Source organism: Sapajus apella, unplaced genomic scaffold (assembly GCF_009761245.1).
Source record: "Sapajus apella isolate SASKATOON/1434 unplaced genomic scaffold, GSC_monkey_1.0 scaffold8, whole genome shotgun sequence".
Classification (NCBI taxonomy): Eukaryota; Metazoa; Chordata; class Mammalia; order Primates; family Cebidae; genus Sapajus; species Sapajus apella.
This window is the reverse complement of record NW_022436948.1, coordinates 13,042,339-13,067,792: the sequence shown is the minus strand read 5'-3', so window position 1 is coordinate 13,067,792 and position 25,454 is coordinate 13,042,339. Positions and strand designations below refer to the sequence as shown.

The window sequence follows — 25,454 nt, the reverse complement described above, 5'->3', positions numbered from 1 at the left end:
CTCAAAAACAAAACAAAACAAACCCATGCTAAACCAATGGCTTTTAACAAACTAAAAACAAAGTGCAAAAGGTCTACCACATCAGATATGCTCAGATAATGAATGATTCCTACAAACTTTAAGATTCAATGTTACATTAAATTCACAAGTATTTGCTTATGACTGAGCAAACGCAAGTGATATGCAAATGTTAGTAGTCACATGTTATCCTTTCAGACGTCTCAATACAGATGCTAAATAACCTTTTTCAAAGCTCCACTCTTGCCTTCAATTTCATTTACTACTACTTCAGGAAATTTGTTCTCACAATTATTATCTGCTTCACCTTAAACCTGGTCAAGCTCTCCCCCCCCCTTCTACAAAGACACACAGGCTTCTCTTTATCAAAAGAGCTTTCCTACTTGACTCCATTGGTCCCTCTAGTATCTACTTCTCTCTCTGCCAAACTTCCCAAGGAAGCAGTGTGGACCTGCTGCCTTCTACTTCCTTATCAACTTTTGGGCCTTGACCGGCCTTTGATTTCACCCAACCTAAGCTCAGCACCTAATCCAGTGGCCGCAGCCATGGCTAATTCATGTATGATAGCATCATTGAATAATTTGGCAAAGGGAATCCTTTTTCCAAACAGCTCTGAGGGCACTGAGTCTGGCTGGTGGGCCACTCCCATCCGGTCAGAAGCCCTCCTCAAGTTAAAAGCTTGGCAATCCTGCCAACAGTCCCTCCTTGGTCCTCACTTCTCCTGACTTTTCTTGTACTAGTTTGCACAAGTGACCATCATCTTCCTGAAACTTTCCCTTTTCCTCTTTGACCTTTCTGATTCTTTTATCACTTTAGTAAATCTTCTTCTCTACATGTAGGCTTACTACAGAGTGGAAGTCTTGGTCTTCAGTAATTTTTCCTTTATATGTGGCTCCCTCACCAATTCCATTCCCCTTTAATTATCAATAAGCACCACCCCCAAATCTACATTTCTAACCATTCACTGGCTACTTCCACTAAAATTCAGTTTAAAAAGTGAAGTCATTACTTTGAAGTTAATTGTCTCTGTCTAGTAAAGAGGGTTGAAGATAGGAAGAGTTCTGGATTGTCAACTGACTAATGACAGACCTTTATTTCAGTGTTTACAGTTACAATCGATAATACATTCAGACCCTGCCTTCAGGGAGGACATTAACTGGAGTTATCTGGTGAGTGGAGTATCAGAATTATGTGAGGATAGAAGGAAGAAAGAGGTCACAGAGATGGCTTCATTAACTTCACACTTGTTTCAATTTCTAAACCCAACAGTATATGGCAACTGATATGACTTGGCTGTGTTCCCATTCAAATCTCAACTTGACTTTTATCTCCAAGAATTCCTACGTGATATAGGAGGGATCTAGGGGGAGGTAACTAAATCATGGGGACTGGTCTTTCCTGTGCTATTCTCATGATAGTGAATAAGTTTCACGAGATCTGATGGCTTTATCAGGGGTTTCTGCTTTTACTTCCTCTTCATTTTCTCTTGCTGCACCATGTAAGAAGTGCCTTTTGCCTCCTGCCATGACCTCCACAGCCACGTGGAACTGTAAGTTCAATTAAACTTCTTTATCTTCCCAGTCTCAGGTACGTCTTTATCAGCAGCGTGAAAACAGACTAGTAGAGCAACCATGAAGGCAGGCCTTTCTCAGTTCTCTCTTATCCTGACCTTTCTTTTACTATCTCATCATACATAGTTGGTCTCAAGAATTCTGGGGAAAATGAGGCAGTTTCCTAGACTCCAAAATAATTAGTTCTCCCAAAAACATTCTTCCTTCCACTTGCCTTTCCTATTCTTGTATATAACTATCCATAACCAAGTAACCCTCTGGTTTCAGTCTTCCCCTTCCCAAAACTCAAGTTGAAATTTCATTGCCATTGTAACACTATTAGCAGGTGGGGCCTTTACATGGCAGTTACAACCTGAGGGGATTAAATGCCATTATCCCAGGAGTCAGTTCCTGATAAAAGGATGAGTTTGGCAGGATATTCTTTGTCTCAGAGGCTCAACTGCCCTTCTCCCACGTTATGACACAACATAAAGGCCCTTAGCAGACACCTGTGCCATGCTCTTGGCCCTCCCAGCCTCCAGAACTGTAAACCAAATAAACCTCTATAGTTTATAAATTACCCAGTCTGTAGTATTCTGTTAACGGAACAGAAGACGGATTAAGACACTTCAGGACAAATGCTCAAATTTGACTGTTTCTTTTAAATCCACTATGGCAAAGTGTACATCAAGCCTACCAACTGTTCCCTTGGAATGGTTCTCAAATCACTGTTTCTTTCCACTTCTCCCCCTACAACAACAGAAAACATTTTTAACTCATCCAGAATTTCCCACTAAATCAGTAGAAGCCTTTACTCCTGCTCAACTGCGAGACCTTTTAAAACCCACTATTAATGGATCAAAGCTGGCCCTTGAGTTTAAACTGCTTTAGGCCTTCAATCTCTCCTCATGCCACATGTTAATACCAGGGTAAAGTTTCAAACAGCATTTATCATGTCACCATCTTGGCAAGCCACTGTGGCAACTCTAAACCCTTACTGGATACTGAACATCCTTTACAATCTGTCACCCTGTCTTTCACATGGAACTTCTAACTACTTCCTTCACAAATCATCTACTCCGACTGGTCAGGTATACTTAGTCTTTTCCAAAATGGCTTTAGTCATTTTATTCCTTGATCATACCCCCATACCTTCCCTTTTGGAATTTTAATTATCAAAGATCCACCTTCAAGTCCCACTTTTTCCATAAAGCAGTCCTCCTTCCTCTGAAAAAGAAAGTGTAGCTATCCTTTGGACCACTGACTGAGCATTTTGCCAAACGCTGATTCCTCTTACACATTTATAAGATACTGTCTCTACAACTAGATTGTAAATTTGAGATACAATGTCATACTTTTTCACATTAAGCCTGTAAGTGAGAATCTGGAAAATCATGATTCTCCCTTTAATTCTGTAAAATAAAATAGAATTTGCATGAGAATAACTCAGACCATGGAATATTATACTGGATCCACTTTGCTAAAAACAAAATAACTGCTTAACATTTTTTAAACTGGCTGGGCGCAGTGGCTCACGCCTGTAATCCTAGCACTTTGAGAAGCTGAGGCAGGTGGATCACAAAGTCAAGAGATCAAGACCACCCTGGCCAACATGGTGAAACCTTATGTCTACTAAAAATACAAAAAATTAACTAAGCGTGGTGGCAGGCGCCTATAGTCCCAGCTACTAGGGAAGCTGAAGCAGGAGAATCATTGAACCCGAGAGGCGGAGGTTGCAGTAGGCCAAGATCGTGCCACTGCACTCCAGCCTAGGCCACAGAGCGAGATTCCATTTAAAAAAAAAAAAAAGCAGGTTTTGAGAGACGTAGGAGACATCTGTACAATACACCTGTTTCATTATTCTAAGGAGTCTTCATCTAGTATCAGATAAGGGTGCTGAGTGGGAGTAATACCAATATTAAACTTAGGGCATGCCTAAAACTTCTGTAAGAATAAAATTCATTGTGCAAATACAACCAGAGATATCAAAAATCTGCCTCTACAAAATAAGTACAGGAATTTGCACAACACTGCTTCAAACAGGAAAAAACCTGTGTCTTAGGGTGAAATGAGAAACCTTTCTCTGTTCAACAGCAGTCTGCACACAAGCAGGAAAGCTGTGGGAGAATCTAGTCATTGCAGCAGAAATGTTGCAGTGGCAACAATTCTGTCGTTTTAAAAAATACATTTACAAAGCAGCTGTGTTACAATTAAATAACAGAATTGTATTGCTACTCAATGAGGGCCCTTGACAACAACAGGGTCCACTGAATGAGTTCAGAAGACATATAGCAAATCACTGTGAGAAAGAGCTTTCATTTTGTCATTTCAAAGGAATTCAATTAGTATGGCACTTACTTTCAGCTGATGAGTTGAGTTCTGTCTTAATCTTCGATTTTTCAAGATCTTCTTTATATTCTTTCTTGAGCAATTTTACTATCTTTTTGCTATAACTTGATTTCTTCACTTTGAAAACTTCTTCATTTTCTTAAAAAAGAAATTAAATGAAGTCTGTAGCAACTATTTTCTGAAAATATTTTCCCTTCTTTCACAAGATCTTATGAGCTGTTCAAATTCTCCCAAATACATACTCATATGCCAAAATCATTATATAATTAAGTCATTTCAAGTCTGTCACAGACTCTCAAAAACAGGGGTCAACTTCATAAATTAATCTGAAGTAATGAGATTTTGAGACTTTTTAAAGGAATAGCACAATGTAACTTCACAAAATTCTCCTATTATTGTCTTCCTTAAATCAACTAGTTAAGGAAGGGGAAAAAAACATTCGAAATGGTTTTGAAAAAGCACATCGCCAAGTCATTAAGGAACCTGAAACAAAATATCTAAAATTAAAAGGTGCTGTCAATTCTGAGTAACTACATCCATCACAAGCTGACATAGGTGTTTGAAGACTAAGGTAAAAGCAAATCATTTTTCTTTGATTTGAAATTTTAAAAGTTCTCAACACTTTACAAAATAGCTCATGTATCTCAAAAACAAAAATCTTTCTGTACTTCTCTCAAACCAAACAAAAAGTAACAGCAATGCCAAAGATAAACTGGCTACCTTACAGGAAACCTGAAAGCCTCTCGAATAAAAATGCAAGTAAGATTTCCAAAACTTTTAATTTCTTTTTCGTAACATGGAATTAATTGGGTTATCCATATTCAAATAGTCAGGAAGTAAAAAGATTTAAGGCTGCTCATTTAAGATCAGAAATCCAAATCCACCGCAGCCTGGCCTCCCACAGGGAACTGGAGAAACTGCCTTGCTTTTACTATTACACTGTCTCACCTCACTGTTCCCAAAGCCAGTGCGAAGAAGGCTGGGTATCTGCTACCCCTACTTTATTTTTACAGGTAAACTGAGGCTCAGCGACTGCAAGGGACTGGCCCAAGATCACTCAGAACCAGAGCCGCATGCAACTGCAGGCTTCTGTTCCCTCTCCCAGTATTCCTTTTTACAAACCCGGCCTTCTCAGTCGAGGATGCCTGGACAGAGCATCCAAGAAGTGTGCGCGCAGTGACCTGCAGAGGCCTCGGAGAGCAAGCCAAGAGCAGTCAGGAGACCCACATCAAGTTGGCCCTGAAACACGCCAGGCAGAAAAGAGGCAGGACAGGGAACACCGAATTTCCCCTGAAACACTTGGAATGCCTGATCTGAGCTACGGCCCCGTGGAGTAGGAAACGCACAGGAAGACGGTGCAGAGGAGGAGGTTGTTAAGAACAGGCTGGTGGCAGCGCGGGAACGCGTCCCTTGCCCGAGCAGAAGGCCGGAGGCAGGGGAAGATTCGCAGCCGGTTGGGCGGCCTGGGCCTCCGTTCCAGGGTTCAGGGACTGAGCGTCCAGAAAATACGGGGTCAGGGGCTGGGACCTGCGCCGAGGATGCGGCAGTCTAAGGGCGCCCGAAGCGCGCAGTTTACCTTCCTCCTCGTCCTGGAAGCTGAGCAGGCTGGCCCGGGGCACCTCTTTGTTCTCGCGAGGCCTCTTGCGCGGCTTCAGCCCGTTGCCGGGCTCCGCGCCGCCGGGGAAGCCGCCCCCGGCCTCAGCCCCGAGGCCCGGGGTCAGCGCGGAAGGCGGCGGCGGCCCGGGGCCCAGCAGCGACTCCCCCCCGGGGGCCCTGTCGCTGCCGCCGGGGCCCGCCTCTTCGCCTGTGCCCGGCGGCGGCAACAACGGCGGCGGCTCCTGCTCCTCATCGCGTTCCCGTTCTTCCTCCTCGGAGTCGTTCCGCTTGCGCACGTTCACCCGCCGGGCCTTTCGGAACATCCCCGCGGCTCGCACGGCGGTAGCACACCCGCTCCCACACCGCGGCCCCAGCTGCGCCTAGCTCGTGACGGCGCACGCGCGCTCTCCCCAGCTCCAGCCCGGTGGAGTCCTCCCTGATGCTACCGCGCACCTTACGTGCGCGCATGCGCCTGTGCTCCCACGCGCTCTCAATACTTGGAGAAGGGAGAGAGAGAGAGAGCGCGAGAGAGCGAGAGAGCGCGCGCCCCACACTTCTCGCGATAGCGCCAGCTCTTTGCATCGCCCTCTGTCCCTTTGGAGGACTATTAGCGTGGAACTCCGGTGTCGTTTGACAGGTCACAAAGAGGATCATAGAGATGAGAAGAAAGAGTAGGCCCTGTTGTCCCTCAGACTGCGATGCTGCAGTGCGTCTTCTGCACTTACGCGGAGCGGTCGTGCGTGGAAACCTCCCGCCACGCGGATGAAGGAGGAGGAGAAGGGGAGGGGCCAGCGAGAGAAGCCGGCTTTGGGGAAGGAATGTGTGATCTAGGAGGTGGAAGAGTCCTCTCCAAACTTTGACCTGAGGTGTGACTATGGTAATTACTAGCTACTCTTGAATAGTAATACTTTGTATTTCTACAGCTTTATAGCTACAGCGCTCTTTCAAAGACATTGAATTTCTCTATGATACAATGTTACTTCAAAGACATTAAATTTTATGATACAATGTTACTTCAAAGATGTTGAATTTCAGTTATGATACAATGTTACTTCAAAGATACTGAATTTTATTTATGATACAATGTTACCTAGCTTGATGTCCCCTGTTCCCCAGTCCCTTCTCAGTTACAAGGAAAGCAAAAGTGTTTTCGTAAGAATGTCAAGTTTGCAAGTTTGCTAGCAATTCTATGGCTAAATACTTTCCGAAGCATAGTGAATTTCAGAAACAAACGGAAGAAAAATTGAGCCAGGAGTGGGGAAAGTTGTGACATTTCTCAGAGTTGCGTTACAAAGCCTTGGCTAGCAATGCTTTCAAGGGTGATTGCGCCTGAGGTTGAACTCACAGGCTTTCCCTATCTCATCACCGAACTTGAAGTTTTTCCTTCGGGCGAACACCTGTGTATTCGAAATCATTTTGATGTTTCGAAATTAAAAGGGTAATCGGTATAGTGAAAAAATCCACCCATGTCTTGAAGGCTGTTCACTTTCTCAGTGGCAATGTTAACAGTTTCTTATGATGCCAGTTTCTTATGATCCTCCAAAGATGTTCTATGAACATAAAAACAAATAAATATGCATATTTTAATGTGTTTCCCCTTTTACAGAGATGGTATGTAAACAGTGCATTTTACCATAAATTGGAGATTGGCCCATATCTGTATATGAAGACTTGTCTCATTCTTTTTTTTAAACCCAGCTGCACAGGGATTCATTGTTGGAATGTACCATAATTTATTTAACCAGTCCCAGAAGCTTTTATATTTAGATTAGTCTTAATAATAATCAGTGCTGTAATGAAAACCTTTGAAAAACTGTCACATTTGTAGGATTGGAATTGCTGGATCTCAATATATGCATTTATGATTCTGCTAATTCTAAATCTCTCTTTTTAGAAGTTATGCAGTTTGTACTTACACCAGTGAACATTAGGATGCCTGTTTGCCCACACCATCCTGTCAAAATTTTAGTAAGATTAAAATTCCAGGTTGAAGCAGAAGATCCCAAGCACTCCAAGCATTTCTTGTTTGTTTGTTTGTTTGTTTGTTTTTTGAGAGGGAGTATTTCTCTATGGCCCAGACTGGAATGCAGTGGCATGATCTTGACTCTCTGCAACCTCTGCCTCCCAGGTTAAAGTGATTCTCATGTCGCAGCCTCCCAAGTAGCTGGGATTACAGGCACATGTGGCTAATTTTTATATTTTTAGTAGAGATGGGGTTTTGTCATTTTGGCCAGGCTGATCTTGAACTCCTGACCTCACATGATTCACCCACCTTGGCCTCCCAAATCGCTGGGATTACAGGCGTGAGCCACTGCATCTGGCCCCTCCAAGCATTTCCATTTCATACACATCTCCCTCTTTTCTCTGATTTTCTTTAATTGGATTTGACATGTACAAAACTAGGACTCAGTTTTGGAGCTAAGAGCATCCTCTGTACCATTAATGTTTTCTTCTTGTTAATAGGAAAGGTTAATAACATCTGGCTTCCATTCTACTCATATTACTCTCAGTTCTTATATTCAGGCTGTTCAGCATTGGTGTAAGTTCTGATTCCAACAGAATGTTTCACTGGTGAAATTGAACTCCCTTTTCTAATCATAAAAGATTCAAATTGTGCCTGGTCAGCCTCCAGACACCTGAGCCAAGAGAAAGATTTGCAGTAAAATGATTAGGGTAGCCATAGCAAAGATACGGTCCAGAAGCAGAATATGTTATTATGTTGGCCTGAAATTTCAAGAATTTCTTTTTTTTTTTTTTTTTTGAGACGGAGTTTCACTCTTGCTACCCAGGCTGGAGTGCAATGGCGCGATCTCGGCTCACTGCAACCTTCGCCTCCTGGGTTCAGGCAATTCTCCTGCATGCACCACCATGCCCAGCTAATTTTTTTGTATTTTTAGTAGAGACGGGGTTTCACCATGTTGACCAAGATGGTCTTGATCTCTTGACCTCGTGATCCACCCGTCTCGGGCTCCCAAAGTGCTGGGATTACAGGCTTGAGCCACCGCGCCCGGCAAGAATTTCTCTCACTGTAAGTGGTGATTGGATGTGGATAGAGGGAAGAGCACCTGTCATTTTAAAGTGAGCCACAGTACAAGCATGTGTCACTTGATGGGATACATTGAGAAATATGCCGTTAGGCAATTTCATCATTGTGTGGACATCATACACATACTTACACAAACCTAATAGCATAGCCTACTACACACCTGTATGGCATAGCTTATTGCTCCTAGGCTACAAACCTATACAGCATGTCACTGTACTGAATGCTGGAGCAATTGTAACACAATAAGTATCTCTGTATATAAACATAGAAAACACACAGTAAAAATATGGCATAAAAGCTTTAAAAATGGTGCACCTTGAAAATCAACAGGAAGTTGGGAGAAAAAAAAAAATGGTGCACCTGTATGGGGCACTTACCAGAAATGGAGCTTACAGGAATGGAGATTGCTCGGTGTGAGTCTTGAGTGAATGTGAAGTCCTAGGATGTTACCATACACTGCTGTAGATTTTATAAACAACTGTACACTTAGGCTACACTAAATGTTTAAACATATTTGTTTCTTCAATAATAAATAGCTTACTATACCTTTGTTGGCTTTATAGCTTTCTTAGTTTTTAAAACTTCTTTTTTTGTTGTTGTTGTTGTCATCATTTTTTGAGATGGAGTTTCACTCTATCACCTAGGCTGGAGTGCAGTGGCATGATCTCGGCTCACTACAACCTCTGCCTCCCAGGTTCAAGCAATCCCGTCTCAGCCTGCCGCGTAACTGGGATTACAAGGGTGCACCACCATACCCAGTGAATTTTTGTATTTTTAGTAGAGATGAGGTTTCACTATGTTGGCCAGGCTGGTCTTGAACTCCTGACCTCAAATGATCTGCCCACCTGAGCCTCCCAGAGATTTGGAATTACAGGCATGAGCCACCGTGCCCAGCCATTTTTTAAAACTTCTTGACTTTTGTAATAACACTTTGCTTAAAATACACATTTACAGCTTCACAAAAAGATCTTCTGATTTTACCATTTTTATTATTTTGTTTTACTTTTTAAAGCTAAGACACAGACACACACACACATCAGCCTAGGCCTACACAAGGTCAGGATCATCAGTGTTACTGTCTTCCACTTCCACATCTTGTCCCACTGGAAGGTCTTCAGGAAAAATAACAAACATGGAACTGTCATGTTCTATGAAAACAATACCTTTTTCTTACACAGTTACCACACACACACACACACACACACACACGCACACACACACACACAGAGTACACTCTAATATAACAATAAAAAATATAATATAGTACCGGCATCTCCAACCACCCCCTACCTCTGCAGGAGGTGAGTCACCAAAAGTAGATATTGTTTCTCACTTTTTAAGTTTATTTTTAAAACGTAAGAAGCCACAAAACCAATAAATATGTAAAAAATGTTTTATATACATTAACTGATGTCTTAGTCCATTTGGGCTGCTACAACAAAATGCTACTACTGGGTGACTTACAAACAACACATTTGTTTCTCACAGCTCTGGAGTCTGGGAAGTCCAAGATCAAGGCACTGACAGATTTGTTTTCTGGTGTGGGTCTGCTTCCTGGTTCATAGATGGCACCTTCTAGCTGAGCCCTCACATGGTGGAAGGGAGGCAACCGTGGTTTCTTCAGCTTCTTACAAGGGCACTAATCCCATTCATAAGGGCTCCACCCTTGTGACTTAATTACATTCCAACATCTCCTCCTCTGCTATCACAATGGGGATTAGTGTTTCAATATATAAATTTGGGGGGAAGATAAATATCTGGGCCTTAACAACTGATGAGGCATCACTAACTGTGGGAGAAATAAGATAAAACAGGAGTCCCCAACTTCCAGGTCACAGACTTGTACTAGTCAGTGGCTGTTAGGAACCGGGATGCACAAGAGGAAGTGAGTGTCAGGTGAGTGAACAAAGCTTCATCTATGTTTACAGCCACTCTGCATTACTCGCATTACCACCTGAGCTCCGTCTCCTGTCAGATCTGCAGCAGCATTGGATCCTCCTAGGAACAGGAACCCTATTGTGAACTCTGCACACAAGGGATCCAGCTTGTGCGCTCCTTATGAGAATCTAATGCCTGATGATCTATCAGTGTCTCCTGTCACCCCTAGATGGAACCACCTGGTTGCAGGAAAACAAGCACAGGGCTCCCACTGGTTCTACATTATGGTGAATTGTATAGTTATTTCATTATACATCACAATGTAATGATAATAGAAATAAAGTATGCAATAAATGTAATGCACTTGAATCATCTCCAAACTATCTGACACCCCCCGGTTCATGGAAAAATTGCCTTCTATGAAACCAGTCCTTGGTGTCAAAAAGGTTGGGGACTGCTAGTATAGTAAATACATAAACCAGTAACATAGTCATTAATTATCATAATCGAGTTTTACTTACTGTATTTAATTGTGTGAGCTATACTTTTATACCACTGAAACAGGTTTGTTTGCATCAGCTTCACCACACACAGGTGAGTAACATGATGTGCTACAGTATTAGGATTGCTATGATGTCACTGGGTGATAGGAATTTTTCAGCTCCATTTTAATCCTTTTTTTTTTTTTTTTTGGGGACATAGTCTAGTTCTGTTACCCAGGCTGGAGTGCAGTGGCACAATCTCAGCACACTGCAACCTCTGCCTCCCAGGTTCAAGAGATTCTCCTGCCTCAGACTCCTGAGGAACTGGGATTACAGGCACATGCCAATACACATGACTATTTTTTTGTATTTTTAGTAGAGACAAGGTTTTCACCACTTTGGCCAGGCTGGTCTCAAACTCCTGATCTCAAGTCATCCACCTGCCTCGACCTCCTAAAGTGCTGAGACTATAGGCATCAGCCACGGGGCCTGGCAGCATTGCAATCTTATAGGATGGTGGTTATATATGTGGTCCATCATTGATCAGAACATCACTATGCAGTGTATGGTTATATTCAGATACAATGAATTTATTTATAACTTTGTCAGTCTACTTATATAATTAAAGAGCAAAGTTAAATATTTAAAAGTTATCTTGCTGCCCAAGCAAGCAAAAGTTTCTTTTATCAGAAATTATGGCGATTGTGGAAATTAAATTCCTGAAATTGAATACCTGCCTTAATTGCCTGCCAGCTGGTATATTATCAGAAACTAATTATTTGATAAAGTACGTCTGTGCTTTGAGTATCAAACATACTAATTTGTTTGTTCATATGGTAAGTCATCACCAGTTAATATTGCAATGCTTTTAGTATCCTGGGAAGACAAAGAACTATTACATCAATGATTTTGTTTCAATCAATAAATTGTTCCTTTAAAAAAAGTCATCTTTCCAGGCAATAATTCTGGTTAGTATTTTCCCCATGAAATTGTGACTTTACATGGATTAATTGACCCATAGATTCAGATAAAATAGGCAATAACCAGTTTCGTTTGCCAACTCAGTCTTAAACTATGTAGTCTAGAACAATGACTACCAAATTCAGGCCTGTGGACTTGTGAAAAGTTTTCCCTATTTAGCTACCAAAAGAAAATAAGAAGGATAGCCTGTGTGTATAGAGTAGCCAGATGTCCTCTCTTGGAAGAAATAGTCCTTTATTTTGAGATTATGTGCCTTTTTTTTCTCTCTTTCATTTTAAGATGAGAAAATGTCTTTATTTCTGTAAGTAATGATGATAATATATGGTAATCTCTGAGTTCGTCTTCATGCCCTTATTTGGCAAACTAAAAAGTAGTAAAAGCTATAAGCGCTCCTCAGTTTTTTATCTCTAAAAATTTTATTTGGCAGGTAAAATATAATAGCCTAGGAATTCATGATCTAGGATTTTCCTTTTTAAAAAATCTATAACTCTGGACATCTCAATAATTTTATTCTGGAAAAAGGCTGAAGAAATAATTTAATTATTTATTAGATTGATTTAGACCTTACTTTGATGAAAGCAGTTCTGCAGTAACTTAAAGTTGAATGTCAACTCATGGGTGCCATGGTTTGAATGTATCCCCCAAAGCTCATATGTTGGAAACTTAATTCCCAATGCAACAATATTGACAGATGAGATATTTAGGAGGTGTTAGGTCATGAGAGCTCTGTCCTTGTGAATGGATTCCTGGTGTTGTCACTGGATTAGCGGGTTAGTTATCTTGGGATTGATTTCCTCATAAAAGGCACGAGTCCAGCCCCCTTTCTTGCTCTCTTGTGCTCTCTTCCCCTGTCACAAACTGCCATGGTATGTGGTGCAGCAAGGACTTCACCAGATGTGGCCCTTAATCTTGAACTTTCCAGCCTCCAAAATAATAAATAAATTTCTGTTATTTATAAGTTACTTAAGCTATGATCTTCTGTTACAGCAACCCAAAAGGTACTAACACAATAGGGGAAGAGATTTTTATATTTTGTTTAGTGCTGTTTTCACAGTACCTTGAATAGCTCCTGGCACACAATTGACAATGTTTGTTGACCTTGAATAGCTCTTGGCACACAATAGACAATGTTTGTTGACTGAATGGTATTGGACATTATCTGTTTAATTAGCGATAAATGTTTTAACTTATGTTGATATAAATGGACATTTTCTACAGGTAACAACTGTAGAAATGCTTCTTGTACTTTATTTCTTGTATTATTATTTATTAAATAAATACAAGAAAATGCTTGTATTTATTTCACCATGCTTCTTTTTTTTTTTTTTTTTTTTTGAGACGGAGTTTCGCTCTTGTGACCCAGGCTGGAGTGCAATGGCGTGATCTCGGCTCACCGCAACCTCCGCCTCCCGGGTTCAGGCAATTCTCCTGCCTCAGCCTCCTGAGCAGCTGGGACTACAGGCACGCGCCACCATGCCCAGTTAATTTTTTGTATTTTTAGTAGAGACGGGGTTTCACCATGTTGACCAGGATGGTCTCGATCTCTTGACCTCGTGATCCACCCGCCTCGGCCTCCCAAAGTGCTGGGATTACAGGCGTGAGCCACCGCGCCTGGCCCTCACCATGCTTCTTGTACTTTATTTCTGAAGCATGATCTCAATTTATTCTAAATTACTGAAGTAGATTTTTTTTTTTTTTTTTTTTGAGAGAGTCTCGCTCTGTCATGCAGGCTGAAGTGCAGTAGCGGATCTCAGCTCACTTCAACCTCTGCCTCCCAGGTTCAAGCGATTTTCCCACCTCAGCCTCCTGAGTAGAGTAGCTGGGATTATAGGCACACACCACCTGGCGATTAGTTCTTAAAATAGTAATTGGGAGGCTGAAGCAGGAGAATCGCTTGAGGCAGGGGTTGCAGTGAGCCAGGATCACACAATTGCACCCCATTCTGGGCAACAAGAGCGAAACTCCGTCTCAAAAAAAAAAAAAAAAAAGTCGTAATAAACATGTCCCCTCCACCTTTGGGAACTGCCATTTCTAGGGACAAGGGTACCCCAGTGAGTTAGGAAGCCAGGTGACAGGGTTTGAATATATTTTTTCTCTGAATCTCATGTGGAAATGTGATCTCCTGTGTTGGAGGTGGGGCCTGGGAACAGGTGTTTGCATCATGGGGGCAGATGCCTACTGAATAGCTTGGTGTTATCTCATAATGAATGTATTCTTGCCTGATTAGTTCCCATGAGAACTTACTGTTTAAGAGTCTGGTTACTTCCTCTTCTCTTTCACTCCTCTCTCATTCATCATGTGACACACTGGCTTTCCTTCACCTTCTGTCATGAGTAGAAGCTTCCTGGGGCCCTTACCAGAAAAAAATGCTGGTGCCATGCTTCTTGTACAGCCTGCAGAACCATGAGCCAAATAAACCTCTTTTTGTAATATAGTACCCAGCCTCAGGTATTTATTTATAGCAATAAATAAAGGACTAAGACACCAAGTTACATTGTACTAGCTGATGCAAAGTGGGCTGATCAGAATCTTCCAAGAATTTGCCCTTGAAACAGAGACAATGAGTCCCTGCTTATGGCTGGAATTGCAATGAACTCAAAAGCTATAGGAAAGCCTTAAATTGCATGTCAACTCGGGAGCCAGAAAACTAGTCAATGTAGCAGGAGAGAAGAATGCAGACAGAGAGGATACTCTGCGGGCTTCCAGTACCTTTCCAGGTTCTTGACTCTTCCAGAAGCTGGACTGCACTCCGAGTGTGAGTTCCCTTGATCTCCCTGGAATCCTTGTAATAAATTTCCTTGTTGTTGTTGGTATTGACAATGTTTTATTGTGTTGTGCATATTTGCTTAAAGAGTTATTTTCATTTTATAGTAGGGTAAATTTTATCTGTGTACGTTATAACAATTGTTTTTAAAAGTTCACCTGCTTAATAACTTCATCTATAGTTTTTGTTCAACAGAGTTATTTTTCTTATTTCTTTCTTTTTAAACACTATACACACAGATATCCCCACAAGCAGGCATTTAAGCAGAAGGTGAAAGTGAGGAATGCGCTCTCTCCTGCAGGTACATACTAACTGCAAGTAACTTGCTAATAGAGATAAGTACCTTCGTTTAGAGCATGTAAATGGTCCTAGTTAAAATTATTAGTAAAATTATACTTTGTATCAAACTCTATAAAAATGTAGCCATTGGTTCTATTTGAGTGAAATCATCTTTTCTACCAAACCTTTGACTCATTCCAGGTTTAAGAGATCCCGAGATTGTTTCTTGTTTGTTTTTTAAATAAAGTTGTTACTTTAAAAATTATTGAGCACATTAGTATCCCCTGTGGAGATTCAACTCTTATAAATGTATTCCACTCTTATAAATGTTTTGACAATTCAGCTATAATGGTCATTTCTTCATTTTCTAAAATGACACTTTCTTCAACCAAAAGAAAATTAGTGAAATTTCTCTGTATCCAAACTAAGGCCTTCACCAGATGTGACCCCTCAACCTTGGAACAAAAGTAAATGTTTTAATGAAGGTTACCTTGTTCATCCTAGTTTATTTTTAAAACGCATCTTCTATTTAGACCAGGTATTTCTTTTATCCATTCATTCAACAAAATTTATTGAACATTTTTGATGTTCTGGCATTGTGCTAGACAGTAGGGATACAATAGTGAACAAGACACATGTGTTCTTTGTCCTAGAACTGTAGTCAGCAGCTAGTGATGGAAAAAGTAAATAAACAAAAATTAATTGCTAATTGTGATTATAATTGTGAATGAAATCAATAGGGTACTACATCTTAAGAACTGATACAAAATGATAGAAATTTCAACTTGAGTTTATATTTTCTGTGTGCTGTAGGGGACAAGAAACACTCTCTTTACCTTCTGAAGGACTGAAGCAAATTGACAGTAGACAGAGTAATAGGAAAAAAGGCACACAAATTTATTATGTGCACAGGGCATCATGAGAAAAAGTGAGTACCCAATAATCGAATGAAATTTAGAAGCTTATATACCTTCTTAAAAGGGGAGAGAGAAGAAAGGATGCAGGCAACTTAAGGTTGAGAAAATAATTTAAGGGAAAGATGAATAGGTGATAGAGCCTGTGCCAAGTCCGTCTGGGCATGGTGTTGACCTTCAGTCTCTTCTGTGTGCTGTCAATCTTCCTTGGTTGATGAGATTCCTTGGGAGGAGACTCATGACAATTGAGTTTCTTTGGGGGGAATCTATCTTTAGGCATATATATGAAGTTCAGAGAACCTCTCCCTGTGCTTTGGGAGAGAAAGAGGGGCCAGAGACAGGAGGGCAGGAGAAGGTCAGAGAGATCCTTGTTCTGAGGCTCCTTCTGTGGTTTTCCAATCTCCTTTAGTTCCAAGTACTCAGCATGCTAAAGTGGCATGCTTTGGGGTATTGTGAGACCTAACAGTGCCAATGGCCGTTTAAGTGTCTTTATCATTAGAAACTGTGTAAGGACTTTGAGGGCTGAGACAGAACATTTTCCTGCAAGATAATTACAATTAACAGCTCCAAAGTGTCTTCTGTAGTAAACTTTTCTTCAAACATTTCATGTAAAATGAACAGTTGAAATCATTTTATCCAGTTCAGTATTTTATATCTTCTAGTGTTACTGTGTGAAAGAGTATTATTCAGAACCATAGTAGAACAAGACAGTCATATTACATTCACAACGGACACTTTATATTATACATCTGAGGACAGTGTAACCAACGAAAAGGCAAAAATGGCAATCAATGCACCCTTTCTGAAAGAACCCACTTAACACCTGTTGGGTCAGTATCACTCATACATTATTGTCCCTCTTGAAAAAAATGTGAAGCAGATACATTATGGAAGACAACAGTTACATGCCCTCTGGGTATAAAAGATAGAATAATTGATGTTTCTTTTTTTCTGTATTGTTTAGTGTTACTAGAGGGCAGCAAAGTCATACAATAAACTTACATAAGATTAGACTATAATTACATAACAATCATGCTGCTTTGAATTTGTTAAAAACTACAAATGGACTTTAAAAAGTAACTTTTTCCTAATTATAAAAGTACTGCTTGCACATTTTAGAAATTTAGAAAATACAGAACAATACAAAGAAGAAAATAAGAATCACTTATAAACTAATTGTAAGAATTAAATCTTAAAAGGTACTAAATGCTAATTTTTGGTGCATTCCCTTCCAGAATTGCTTCAGGAATTCACTCCTTCCTTCTTAGTGGCTTTAGTATTTAAGTGGGTTATCTTCTTTCACCCCTAGTTCTCTAGCCTTACCTTTAATAATCATATCTCCACTCTACCTCAGCCACCTACCATAATGATTCTCCAAGTTACCAGAGAGTTAGCCTTCTCCATAACTACATCACTCCTGTTTTCCAGTCTGCTTACTCTGCCTCCAGTTCAATGAACCCATCACTCTTCACTGTCCACCCTCTTCTTCCTTCTTTAGTTTCCTTCCTTATCTCTTTTAGATTTCATAGGACAAGATCATAATTACTCCCTTGAGACATCAACTCTGTTGCCACTTCTTCTTGTACTCCCCCACCAAAACCCCAGCCAAGGCTGAGCCAGAAAATGGCCTCCTCCATATTTGTCGCTGATGAATGAACATTCTCTGTTTTCAATTTGTAAGTACAAACTTCAAAGGGACATTAAATATTATTAGCATTTTTTTTTCTTCACAGTGGGATATTTTAATAGGCTTCTCTCTGAATCGGTCAAAATGTGTAAAGTTATGTGAGATCTTGGTAATATAATCTGTAAGCTCAAATGTATGTAGGTAATTAGATACATAGAGATTGATAAATACAAACAGACAATTTTGTACTCTCCAAACAGACGCTACTTTATCCATGAAATGTTTATGAATATAAGTCATCTACCTGGTACACATCTTTTTAAAAACTGACACATTTTTCTTTTTTTTTTTTTCTGTAAAACTGACACATTTTTCAAAGTAACATTTTATAGGCACATTATCTCACCTGAGGAAAAGTTAAATGAGAAACCAAATCCGAAACATTGAGCAACCTTTCTTAATTAAAATCAGCCAAAAAGTCTTAATTATTTGGGAATTAATGATTATCTAAATCTCTGAATCAAAGAGTAAATAAAATATATAAATTATTTTAAAACTCTAGAAATTGATGGAAAATTCATATTTTATACAAAAACGTGATATATATTCATAGTATATTTAGCTGTATATTCTGAGAATAGATTATACACTTAGAGAATAATGTGTAGTTTCAAGCTAATAATGACAAAACAATGTAATCAATCTCACAGACGATTAAAAACAGCAAAGTGGCCGGGTGTGGTGGCTCACGCCTGTAATCCCAGCACTTTGGGAGGCCGAGGTGTGCAGATCATGAGGTCAGGAGATCAAGAATGAAATTAGTAAATTGTAAAATAATTAAATAAAAACCAAAACACAGGAATTACAAAGAGAATCTTAGCCTAAGAAAGGAACAACACAACACACACACACACACACACACACACACACACACTCCCACAACATTAGGTATAACTAGACATAAGAGGCCAAATTAATGATGAGAGAATATAATGTACAATCCAATGACAATACATCTGAAATTCTACAGAAAATTTATTTTTTTTTTAGCACAATTCAAATCCCACAAAACTGACTCAAGAATTACCAATGGTTCTTAACAGACCAGTTGGAAGAATAAGAAGCAGGAAAGATTTTTAAGTAAGAGGTAAATATACTTCGGGTTAAAAATGTGGGAATGACCACTTTTTTTTTTTTGATGTATTTTTAACTTTTTCTTATTTTTTTTTTTTTTGAGACGGAGTTTCGCTCTTGTTACCCAGGCTGGAGTGCAATGGCACGATCTCGGCTCACCGCAACCTCCGCCTCCTGGGTTCAGGCAATTCTCCTGCCTCAGCCTCCTGAGCAGCTGGGACTACAGGCACGCGCCACCATGCCCAGCTAATGTTTTGTATTTTTAGTAGAGACGGGGTTTCACCATGTTGACCAGGATGGTCTCGATCTCTTGACCTCGTGATCCACCCGCCTCGGCCTCCCAAAGTGCTGGGATTACAGGCTTGAGCCACCGCGCCCGGCGGGAATGACCACTTTTAATAAAATCAGTTCTTCCTGTCATCACCCCAACAAAACAATGGTAAAGGCTTTACAGTGTCTAAGTATTTGGCAATTAAGAGATCACATACATGAACTATTTCAACAAATGTATCCAGTTTCTTGGTAAGTTTTCTTGGTAAGTTTACTTCCCATATCATAAAATGATTATTATATAACCTCCTCTCTTCTCAAAACCCTTCATGCTGAGGTTCCTAGTATAATATTTCCATGTATAGAGGAAGATTTCAATGGAAGACTCTTGCACTCCTACCAAGGTGGGACTGCTAAAAGCTTACACCTCTCAGGAATCAGGTTTTGGGTTATCTCAGCAGGTAAAGAGTCTTGGTCAGCTGACTCACACTGGCTGAAGGGGACAGAAGACCAGGGAGAGGGCAGCAGCAGCAGCAGGAAGCATGAGGTATCCAAGAGAAGCTGTGGCAATCGAGGATGCTTGGCTAACAGTCAGTGTCTAGTCCCCAGCTGCCTGGGGGTAAGGAGGAAGTGTTGGTGACAGCAGTGGCTGCCATGTCAACAGTGACAGCTTCCTGATCTCTGGTGAGCAGAGTATCATGAGGGCAACTAACTGCAGTGGCTGCCCCCAATTTCTGCTCCTCCAGCCGTTCCCAAGATTTTGCAGGCAAATTGATTGCTTGTGTTTATTCATTCTCTGCTCAAAACACCTAGACTGTTTTCTGTTTTCTGCACTGATACAGCATCTATTTATCTATAGTAATGCTCTGTGTATTTTTTTTTAACTAAATGATATCATGCTCTATGTGTTATTTTATAATTCGCTTTTTCCTTTCAGCTTGGGATTTGCAGTTCTTTCCTTTTAAGTATGTATAATATACCTCGTTCATTTTCCCAATTTTTTATTTTGGAAAAATTCAAATGTACAAAACAAGCAAGAGGATGGCACGATGGCTCACGCCTGTAATCCCAGCACTTTGGGAGGCCCAGGCAGGAAGATTTCTTGAGGCCAGGAGTTGGAGACTAACCTAGGTAACATAGCTAGACCCCATCACTATATTAAAAAAAAGCTACTAAAAATTAGCTCAATGCAGTGGCAGACACATGCAGTCACAGCTACTCAGGAATCTCTGAGTTCAGGAATTAGATGTTACAGTAAGCTAAATGAATTTTTACTAATTGGCATATGTGTATCTGTGTGTGTGGGGTGCTTCTCTATGTAGATATATGAAAATATAATTGTTGTTTTCTAGCTTGTGTAAATTTAAAGACATTCCTAAATTGTACTTCAAATTTGACTGTCCTGTTTATTCTTTTAAATAGAGAACATCTATTTGCCTACAGGCATGACAAAATGGAATATCAAATAACTTTATTTTTTGCCAATCTAATGGATGAAATATTAGTTTCCTGTGGCATTGCTCTTGGTAGAGGTAATTATTATGTTGTTCAGTTATTGGCTACTTGTTTTTATCTTAAAGTGAATTGCAGGCTTATTTCATTGTTTTTCTATTAGATTGTTAGTCTCTTTGTTTTCCACTTTAATACTATCTAATTTAACATTATGATATTCATCTTGGGCTAAGACTGTACCTTTAAGCAGTTAGCGCTTGTTCCAGCATCATTTATTTATTTATGTAAAAATGGGCTGGGCATGGTGGTTCATGCACTTTGTAATCTCAGCACTTTGGGAGGCTGGGGCAGATGGATCCCTTGAGTCCAGAAGTTTAAGACCAGCCTGGCAACATGGCAAGACTCAGTCTCTCCAAAACTGCAAAATTAACCAGACGTAGTGGTGTGCACCTGTAGTCCCAGCTACTCAAGAGGCCTAGGTGGAAGGACTGCTTGAGCCAGGGAGGCAGAGGTTGCAGTGAACCGAGACTGGGGCACTGCACTTGGGCCTAGGTGACAGAGTGAGATCCTGTCTCAAAAAAATAAAAAAGATTTATGTAAAAATACTCTTACTGGGTTTTCTCTATTATGAAAGTGATTGTGTTTTAAATTTTATTTGTGTAAACTTATGGGGTACAAGTATAATTTTGTTTCATGGATATATTACATAATGGTGCAGTCAGGGTTTTTAGTGTGTCCATCACCAGAATAATGTATCTTGTGTCTAGTAAGTAATTTTTCATCATCTACCTCCTGCCCATGTCAAGTCTTCATTATATGTTTATTCAAAAAATAAATATTTCTCCCAGTAAATAAATATTTCTCCCAAATAGGAAGAAAATAAAAATTGCCCCCAATACCATTACCACATACAATACTGTTTTTAGTGTGCATCCTAGTCTGTTTTTAATTTTTTAAATATTTTTATTTTTGAGACAGAGTCTCACTCTGTTGCCAGGCTGGAGTGCAGTGGTGCGATCTCAGCTCACTGCAACCTCCACCTCCCAGGCTCAAGTGATTCTTCTGCCTCAGCCTCCTAAGTAGCTGGGACTACAGGTGCACACCACCATGCCCAGCTAATTATTCTATTTTTAGTAGAGACAGGGTTTCACCATGTTTGCCAGGATGGTCCTTATCTCTTGACCTCGTGATCTGCCCACCTCAGCCTCCCAAAGTGCCAGAATTAGAGGCATGAGCCTCTGTGCCCAGCCTGCTTTTTATTTTGTTGTTGTTGTTGTGTGTGTGTGTGTGTGTGTGTGTGTGTGTGTGTGTGTGTGTGCTTCTAACACCTTTTATTGACTTAATTTTCCTTTCCTATTTTTCCATGATTTTACTATTGGCATGTACTAATTTTTTTTTTTTTTTTTAGTTTAGGATCTGTCTTTGAGCCATTCTTGCTGCTGTATTTGCCTGTCTATGGTGCTGTTTATATTGTCCTGTGATTGGCTTTATGAGAAGTGTACTCTTTGTAGAGCCAGCTCCCCCTCATTGCCTCTCTAGAGTCTGGGTAGGATAAACACAACCTTGTGCATCATTCTGAGTTGTGACTCTGTGTTAGTCTGTTCTCACACTGCTAATAGAGGCACACCTGAGACTGGGTAATGTATAAAGCAAGGAGGTTTAATTGACTCACAGTTCCGCATAGCTGAGGAGGCATCACAATCATGGCTGAAGGTGAATGATGAAAGTCATGCCTTAGATGGCCGCAGGCAAGAGAGTGTGCAGGGGAACTCCACTTTATAAAACCATCAGATCTTGTAAGAACTCACTATCATGACAACAGCATGGGAAAGACCCGCCCCCCTAATTCAGCTACCTTCCACTGAGTTCCTCCCACAACAGGTGGGAATTAATTATGGGAGCTACAATTCAAGGTAAGATTTGGGTGGGGACATAGCCAAACCATATCAGACTCTGTTAAATTTAAAGTGCATTAAAAAAAAAAAAAAAAAAAGGACTCTGCACATCATTTTTCTTGTAACAAATCTCATCCATCAAGTGTTCTGTAAATTCGAGAGAAACAGAGGTCTTAAAGTGACTGGTGAGCAAGTCTGGGAAATGGAAATGGATGTTCCAATTCCTATTTTTACTAATTTAATGTGTATAAAATGTTATTCGTATATTTTCTTCATTCCTTTGTTCCTGCCTTCCTTTTGGGGGATTTTCATAGGTTTATTCAAGAGTTTTAACCCCTAACTTGTTTTTCTCATAAGGCCTTAAATTCCACAACCTTACCATCTACCATCTTTGGGGCTTTCAGAATCACAACTCTCAATGTTGAAGAGTGGGCTACTGCATGCAAGGTGGGTGCAAATCCCTAACATTTCCACCTCTGGTTCTGGAAAGTGGGAAATTGGGCATTTCAATACTGCAAGGCATCCTCCACACCGTAAACTCATCGTCTTTACTCAGTTCCTCCAGCATTTTTTTCTCCCAGTCAGTGGGGCATTGCATAGATTTGTACTGGCTCATCAGAGCTGATTGTGTCATGTCTATAGCCCTTACATTGTGAATAGTCCCCACTCTTGAGAAAATATTCCTCCAGTATTTGAAAAGTATTATTTGATTCAGCAAAGAAGTTGCTTTCATCATTGACTAACAAGTGACATTCTCACATATATCTTTGTTATTTAACTTTCCTGTTACTCCTAACATAAATGAAGATATCAACCAATATTTATACCAAAACTATACATGCTCATCAGTTGCAACCCTAGGTTGGCTTTGTATATAAGAGTTTAGCAAAAATCAATTAAAGCATTCATTGAGAACTAATGATGTACAAAGAGTAAAGAATATAGTTTATTACCATTTGTAATCATTTATTGTCATTTGTAAATTGTGCACTACACATCCTTTACATCGGTAAAATTGAGGTAAACTGTGTACATACATATCTGCATATGTTTTAAAGAGTGAAGTGAAAGCAACTTGATTAAGAAAGTAAAGGAATAAAAGAATGGCTACTCCATAGGCAGGGCAGCGCTGAGGGCTGCTGGTTGCTTATTTTCCCAGCTATTTCTTGGTTATATGCTAAACAAGGGATGGGTTATTCATGAAGTTTCCAAGAAAGGGATGGGGGTGGGCAATTCCCAGAGCTGAGGGTTTCTCTCCCTTTTAGACCATATAATGTAATTTCCTGATGTTGCCATGGCATTTGTAAACTATCACGGTGCTGGTTGGAGTATAGCAGTGAGGACAACCAGAGGTCACTCTCATCTCCGTCTTGGTTTTGGCTGGCTTCTTTACTGCAACCTATTTTTATCAGCAAGGTCCTTATGACCTGCATTTTATGCTGACCTCCTAACTTATCCTGTAACTAAGAATGCCTGACCTGCTGGGAATGCAGCCCAGTAGGTCTTAGCCTTAGTTTACCCAGCCTCTATACAAGATGGAATCACTCTAGTTTAAATGCTCTGACATTTCCTCTCTCCTTTTTATAAGAGAACCCTTAGTCCTAAGGTCTGTAGAGAGATGAAGGTCCATCTTTATAGCTTCTGCAGGCTGAATGGGGCAATGATATTCCTGCCTAACTATTAGTCTCATATCCAGAATAGAGAGGAGTTCAGTCAGAGAAGGTATCAGTATGGAGAGGGCTATTCCTAGCTCTGACTAAAGGTGATGTAACTAGTTTCCAAATTTTGGAGAAATTAGGTAGAGGGAAACAAATATGCTTCAAATTTTGTTCATAGGAGCATAGTTTACTCAATTGTTGAAAGCTGTCAATAGCTCAAAAGAAAAGTTTGACTTCAAAGTCAGCCAATCAGTGTTGGTCTATGTCATTTGGGTCAGGGGTCTCCTCAGTATCATCCCTTCGTGGTTGCCATAAAGATGTTACCAGAAAGGGGTCCTAATCCAGACCCCAAGAGAGGGTTCTTGGATCTCACATAAGAAAGAATTCAAGGTGAGTCCATAGAGTAAAGTGAAAACAAATTTATTAAGAAAGTAAAGGAAGAAAAGATGGCTGCTCTACAGGCAGCACAGCCCACCCTACCCCGCTTAGTTTTGGAGAGCTGGTGGTTAAACTTTTACCAGCACACCACTGGCCGGAGGCAACAAGCCACTAGCCTCAGGCCAGATGGGCACCGTTGACACAGTTTGTTTGACCCACATTAAATTATTTAAAACAAACAAAAATGGGAATGGCATGCTGACATTTACAAATTGTGAGAATTCACATAACAACCTGGAATTCCTCATTCTCTTGAAGGAGGAGATCTGGCCCCGTCAAATTTTCCCATGGCAACACTCAGTTGGAGCTGAGCCACTGTAGAGCTTCAGATGGGAGTGCACCCTTACTTACCCACCATCCCAACACTCCCTGTTGTCCCCCAAACCCTGCAGCTAAGTGCCCAATGCCATTCGTGCCCATGCCTGTGCTGTGGATTTTCTCTGCCCATTCTTTATCCCATAGCAGCACAAACAGAACCATATTTTTAGTCCAGAAATCTGAAACCTCAGGCTTGATTTATAACTAAATTAGCTTTCCTTTTCTATTGGTTTAAGTCCCATAACTCAGTTATTTCTCAAAAGACTCACTTAAAACATATGTGAAAAGGATTTGAAATGATTAAAAGCTACCAAATGGAAGATATTTATAGGATACATATACTTTCTAACATCATTTAATTTTATGCTTTACTAATAAAAATTCATTAAAATTCAATTTGTTATATTTTCAGTTACTGACAGTGAATATATTACTAATCATCTCACTTGTCATTTCTCGCTTTTCTTTCTCCTTTTTCCCCTTTCCTTATTCTTTTCTATCACTTTAACATTATCTCTGAAGAACAATGTCAGTAATGAGGTCACACTTTTCTATTAAAATTCCTACTTTGATCTTTGTTTTGGCCTAATTTCAACACTGACATGGACTCATGCTAATTAGCCTGAATGGCTAAATCCCCCACCAATTAAGCAAATGTAGAAATTGCAGGTTATTTCAGTTACTCTATGTTAAGGTTAAGAGAAAAAAAAATGTGATATATGTGATCTAAAGTTATCAACCTCAGGACATCCTGTTAAGATATGGACTATTTCTTATCATTATGGTATCATGAATGCACTAATGT

The 25,454-nt window shown here is 40.2% G+C and overlaps 1 protein-coding gene across 1 annotated transcript in view; it reads right to left on the bottom strand.

Moving 5' to 3' along the window:
• The window catches only part of PAXBP1 (PAX3 and PAX7 binding protein 1), a 38,958-nt gene extending 32,927 nt beyond the window's left edge, over window positions 1-6,031 (bottom strand). The window contains exons 1-2 of the mRNA XM_032277020.1: window positions 5,494-6,031; window positions 3,927-4,055 (exon numbers count right to left, since the gene is read on the bottom strand). Of these exons, the coding sequence (XP_032132911.1) occupies window positions 3,927-4,055; window positions 5,494-5,836 (472 nt within the window). The 5' untranslated portion in view covers window positions 5,837-6,031. The remainder of the gene's footprint in view (window positions 1-3,926; window positions 4,056-5,493) is intronic.
• Between the last annotated feature and the right edge of the window lie 19,423 nt (window positions 6,032-25,454).